The sequence below is a fragment of the Dioscorea cayenensis genome, unplaced genomic scaffold (genome assembly GCF_009730915.1).
Source record: "Dioscorea cayenensis subsp. rotundata cultivar TDr96_F1 unplaced genomic scaffold, TDr96_F1_v2_PseudoChromosome.rev07_lg8_w22 25.fasta BLBR01000179.1, whole genome shotgun sequence".
NCBI lineage: Eukaryota > Viridiplantae > Streptophyta > Magnoliopsida > Dioscoreales > Dioscoreaceae > Dioscorea > Dioscorea cayenensis.
The window spans coordinates 3630-9258 of record NW_024086570.1 but is presented as its reverse complement, the minus strand read 5'-3'; the positions used below and the strand labels follow the sequence as shown (position 1 = coordinate 9258).

Genomic DNA, 5629 nt, shown 5'->3' with positions numbered 1-5629 from the left:
CACACGACGAGGGACGGGACAGCCGCACTTGCGCGCCTAGGTGAACGGAGCCACAGAGCCCTCAATTAATGGGCCGGGCCGATCCGCGAGTGCCTTGCGGTACGCAAGCGGGCGAAAAACCGATTATAGGGACACCGGAGCGTTGCCGCGAACGGCGGGCGTTGCTGGGGACCGCCCTTGTGCAATGGCGGGTTAGCGCGGAAACGGGGGCACGACGCGCACGGCCCGGCAAAACTGGGTGGCCGAAGGCCGGGCGGCGCCGCCACGAGCGCGGGCAGCACCGCCCGGCCACCGGCCGAGTTCCGGGTGGCCCACGGGCAGCCACCCGGACTTGCCATGGCCGTGCGCGCCATGTCCCAGGCGATGGGGCGCGCCGCGCGCCCGCCCCACGCCCAAGTGACCGACAGGGACACCGGCGCCTCGCCGCGGACGGCGGGGAACCGTTGGGGACCGCCCTTGTGCAATGGCGGGTTAGCGCGGAAACGGGGGCACGACGCGCACGGCCCGGCGGGACCGGGGTGGCCGAAGGCCGGGCGGCGCCGCCACGAGCGCGGCAGCACCGCCCGGCCACCGGCCGAGTTCCGGGTGGCCCACGGGCAGCCACCCGGACTTGCCATGGCCGTGCGCGCCATGTCCCAGGCGATGGGCGCGCCGCGCGCCCGCCCCACGCCCAGCGATCGACAGGGACACCGGCGCCTCGCCGCGGACGGCGGGGAACCGTTGGGGACCGCCCTTGTGCAATGGCGGGTTAGCGCGGAAACGGGGCACGACGCGCACGGCCCGGCGAGACCGGGGTGGCCGAAGGCCGGGCGGCGCCGCCACGAGCGCGGCAGCACCGCCCGGCCACCGGCCGAGTTCCGGGTGGCCCACGGGCAGCCACCCGGACTTGCCATGGCCGTGCGCGCCATGTCCCAGGCGATGGGCGCGCCGCGCGCCCGCCCCACGCCTGCGACCGACAGGGACACCGGCGCCTCGCCGCGGACGGCGGGGAACCGTTGGGGACCGCCCTTGTGCAATGGCGGGTTAGCGCGGAAACGGGGCACGACGCGCACGGCCCGGCGAGACCGGGTGGCCGAAGGCCGGGCGGCGCCGCCACGAGCGCGGCAGCACCGCCCGGCCACCGGCCGAGTTCCGGGTGGCCCACGGGCAGCCACCCGGACTTGCCATGGCCGTGCGCGCCATGTCCCAGGCGATGGGCGCGCCGCGCGCCCGCCCCACGCCTGCGATCGACAGGGACACCGGCGCCTCGCCGCGGACGGCGGGGAACTGTTGGGGACCGCCCTTGTGCAATGGCGGGTTAGCGCGGAAACGGGGGCACGACGCGCACGGCCCGGCGAGACCGGGTGGCCGAAGGCCGGGCGGCGCCGCCACGAGCGCGGCAGCACCGCCCGGCCACCGGCCGAGTTCCGGGTGGCCCACGGGCAGCCACCCGGACTTGCCATGGCCGTGCGCGCCATGTCCCAGGCGATGGGGCGCGCCGCGCGCCCGCCCCACGCCCAAGCGACCGACAGGGACACCGGTGCCTCGCCGCGGACGGCGGGGAACCGTTGGGGACCGCCCTTGTGCAATGGCGGGTTAGCGCGAAAAGGGGGCACGACGCGCACGGCCCGGCAAGACCGGGGTGGCTCACGGGCAGCCACCCGGACGTGCCATGGCCGTGCGCGCCATGTCCCGGGCAATGGGGCGCGCCGCGCTCTCGCCCCACGCCCATGTTACCGAGAGGGACACCGGCGCCACGCCGCGGACGGCGGGGAACCGTTGGGGCCCGCCCTTGTGCAAAGGCGGGTTAGCGCGGAACCACCTCGCCGTGGTCGGCGGGGACCGGGGCACAACGCGCACGGCCCGACGATTCGGGTGGCCGGTGGCCTGGCGGCGCCGCCACGAGCGCGGCCGCACCGCCCGCCCACCGGCCCAGGTCCGGGTGGCCCACGGGCAGCCACCCGGACATGCCATGGCCGTGCGCGCCATGTCCCGAGCGAAGAGGCGAGCCGCGCGCCCGCCCCACGCCCATGTTGCCCAAACATATCCCCACCCCCTACTATACCTGCAAAACATCCCGCCCAAGGCAACCCCGGGGGTACAAAGGGTCTCTGAGACCCCCCTTTTTTTGAGAAGGGGCTGTTAACCTCATTTCGCAAAACTAGTCCTTTTCCGGAACCCGTCATCCCGACCACGCCCACGGCAGACCGCCGAGGCAAGTTTTCTCGGTAATGAGCAGCGTCGGGCCAAGTTTTCTCGGTAACATGGCCCGTTGTGGCAAGTTTTCTAGGCCATTGGGCGCCGGGGCAAGTTTTCTGGGCCATTGGGCGCGCCGGGGCAAGTTTTCCGGGCCATTGAGCGCTGCGGCAAGTTTTTCTGGGCCATTGGGCGCGCCGGGGCAAGTTTTCTGGGCCAATGGGCGCGGCGGGGCAAGTTTTCTGGGCCATTAGGCGCGCTGGGGCAAGTTTTCTGGGCCATTAGGCGCTTCGGGGCAAGTTTTCTGGGCCATTAGGCGCGCCGGGGCAAGTTTTCTGGGCCATTGGGCGCGGCGGGGCAAGTTTTCTAGGCCAATGGGCGCGCCGGGGCAAGTTTTCTGGGTCATTGGGCGCGGCGGGGCAAGTTTTCTGGGCCATTGGGCGCGCCGGGGCAAGTTTTCTGGGCCATTGTGCGCGGCGGGGCAAGTTTTCTGGGCCATTGGGCGCGGCGGGACAAGTTTTCTGGGCCATTGAGCGGCGCGGCAAGTTTTCTGGGCCATTGAGCTGGCGCGGCAAGTTTTCTGGGCCATTGGGCGTGCTGGGGCAAGTTTTCTGGGCCATTGGGCGCGCTGGGGCAAGTTTTTCTGGGCCATTGCGCGCTGGGGCAAGTTTTCTGGCCAATGGCGCGCTGGGGCAAGTTTTTCGGGCCATTGGGCGCGCTGGGCAAGTTTTCTGGGCCATTGAGCGCGCTGGGCAAGTTTTTCAGCCATTGCGCGCTGGGGCAAGTTTTCTGGGCTAATGGGCGCGCTGGGGCAAGTTTTCTGGGCCATTAGGGCGCTGGGCAAGTTTTCTGGGCCATTGGGCGCTGGGCAAGTTTTTCAGCTATTGGGCGCTGGGGCAAGTTTTTCTGGGCCATTGTGCGCGCTGGGGCAAGTTTTCTGAGCATTGTGCGCGCTGGGGCAAGTTTTCTGGGCCATTAGCGCGCTGGGGCAGGTTTTCTGGGCCATTGTGCGCGCTGGGGCAAGTTTTCTAGCCATTAGCGCTGGGGCAAGTTTTCTAGCCATTGCGCTGGGGCAGGTTTTCTGGGCCATTGTGCGCGCGGGGCAGGTTTTTCAGCATTAGCGCGCTGGGGCAAGTTTTTCTGGGCCATTGTGCGCGCTGGGGCAAGTTTTCTGGGCCATTGTGCGCGCTGGGCAAGTTTTCTGGGCCATTGCGCGCTGGGGCAAGTTTTCTAGGGCCAATGGGCGAGCCGGGGCAAGTTTTCTGGGCCATTGTGCGTGCCGGGGCAAGTTTTCTGGGCCATTGGGCGCGCCGGGGCAAGTTTTCTAGGCCAATGGGCGAGCCGGGGCAAGTTTTCTAGGCCAATGGGCTAGCCGGGGCAAGTTTTCTAGGCCAATGGGCGCGCCGGGGCAAGTTTTCTAGGCCATTAGGCACGTCGGAGCTCGCCGGAGGCCGGCCGGAGCTCGCCGGAGTCCGGCCGGAGCTCGCCGGAGTCCGGCCGGAGCTCGCCGGAGTCCGGCCGGAGCTCGCCGGAGTCCGGCCGGCCGGTGGCCGGCGGCCGGCGGGGTGGCCGGCGGTGGTGGCTGGCCCACCCGGCCACCCTGCGGCGGTGGCCAGCCCACCCGCCCACCGGGCGGCGGGTGGTGCCGCGGCGGCGTGGCACGGCGCGGCGTGACGCGCGCGCGCATGGGCGCGCGCGCGCCGCCCATGGGGGGAAAAAAATTGCCTTCCCCCTATATAACCTGCAAAACATCCCCCCCAAGGCAACCCCGGGGGTACAAAGGGTCTCTGAGACCCCCCTTTTTTCTGGGCCGCTCACTGCGCACGTTACCGAGCGGGCTGGCCGGTAGCGGCGCGGGCTGACGCCGCACGATGGCGCCCAACTCCGGTAATCTCCCAATCCACTCGTGCGTTTTTGATGAAACTTCGCCCCTGGGGGTTTTTTATGATGACAAATCCATCCGCGATGGTCCCGCGGCGAGATTCGAAAGTCGACCGACCGGCCGTCCCGACGCCGACGCATACTCCCCCGATCAAACATTGGCTACGGTCATCCAAAATCCGTGAAACTTCGCCCGGGGGGTTTTCATGTGATGCCAAACGATGGGGCGGGGGCGCCGGACCGGGACGCCGCCGTCGCCCGGGCGGCCCCGGCGGCGCCGGCGCGACGTCCCACGACGGGACGGGCGCGATCCGTGTCACCTTGACCGTCGGGGCAACTTTTCTAGGCCAATGGGCGCGGCGGGGCAAGTTTTCTGGGCCATTGGGCGCGCCGGGGCAAGTTTTCTGGGCCATTGTGCGCGCGGGGCAAGTTTTCTGGGCCATTGTGCGCGCTGGGGCAAGTTTTTCTGGGCCATTGTGCGCGCTGGGCAGGTTTTCTGGGCCATTGTGCGCGCTGGGGCAGGTTTTTCTGGGCCATTGTGCGCGCTGGGCAAGTTTTCTGGGCCATTGTGCGCGCTGGGCAGGTTTTCTGGGCCATTGTGCGCGCTGGGCACGCTTTTCGGGCCATTGGGCGCTCGGGCAAGTTTTCTGGGCCATTAGGGCGCGCGGGCAAGTTTTCTGGGCCATTGGGCGCGCCGGGGCAAGTTTTCTAGGCCAATGGGCTAGCCGGGGCAAGTTTTCTAGGCCAATGGGCGCGCCGGGGCAAGTTTTCTAGGCCAATGGGCTAGCCGGGGCAAGTTTTCTAGGCCAATGGGCGCCGGGGCAAGTTTTTCTAGGCCATTAGGGCACGCCGGAGCTCGCCGGAGGCCCGCCGGAGCTCGCCGGAGGCCCTGCCGGAGCTCGCCGGAGGCCGGCCGGAGCTCGCCGGAGGCCGGCCGGAGCTCGCCGGAGTCCGGCCGGAGCTTGCCGGAGTCCGGCCGGCCGGTGGCCGGCGGCCGGCGGGGTGGCCGGCGGTGGTGGCCGGCCCACCCGGCCACCCTGCGGCGGTGGCCAGCCCACCCGCCCACCGGGCGGCGGGTGGCGCCGCGGCGGCGTGGCACGGCGCGGCGTGACGCGCGCGCGCATGGGCGCGCGCGCCGCCCATGGGGGAAAAAAATTGCCTTCCCCTATATAACCTGCAAAAACATCCCCCCAAGGCAACCCTGGGGGTACAAAGGGTCTCTGAGACCCCCCTTTTTTCTGGGCCGCTCACTGCGCACGTTACCGAGCGGGCTGGCCGGTAGCGGCGCTGGGCTGACGCCGCACGATGGCGCCCAACTCCGGTAATCTCCCAATCCACTCGTGCGTTTTTTTGATGAAACTTCACCCCTGGGGGTTTTTTATGATGACAAATCCATCCGCGATGGTCCCGCGGCGAGATTCCAAAGTCGACCGACCGCCCGTCCCGACGGCGACGATACTCCCCCGATCAAACGCTGGCTACGATCATCCAAAAATCCGTGAAACTTCGCCCGAGGGGGTTTCATGTGATGCCAAACGATGGGGCGGGGGCGCCGGGCCGGGACGCCGCCGTC

General features: G+C 69.4%; 1 protein-coding gene across 1 annotated transcript; it reads right to left on the bottom strand.

The window, feature by feature from the left end:
* Positions 1-3600: 3600 nt before the first annotated feature.
* Positions 3601-5180, bottom strand: LOC120253734 (basic salivary proline-rich protein 4-like). The gene is made up of 2 exons (XM_039261999.1): positions 5023-5180; positions 3601-3916 (listed from the first exon to the last, which is right to left on the bottom strand). Exons 1-2 carry the CDS (start codon positions 5178-5180, stop codon positions 3601-3603), a joined length of 474 nt encoding a protein of 157 aa, XP_039117933.1.
* Between the last annotated feature and the right edge of the window lie 449 nt (positions 5181-5629).

Excerpts from the sequence above, each read along its gene's own strand:
- LOC120253734 (XM_039261999.1), bottom strand. The coding sequence starts at position 5,180 with ATGCGCGCGCGCGTCACGCCGCGCCGTGCCACGCCGCCGCGGCGCCAC. Across the intron at positions 3,917-5,022 it reads CACCGGCCGGCCGGACTCCG|GTTATATAGGGGGAAGGCAA; the intron begins GCAAGCTCCGGC and ends GATGTTTTGCAG.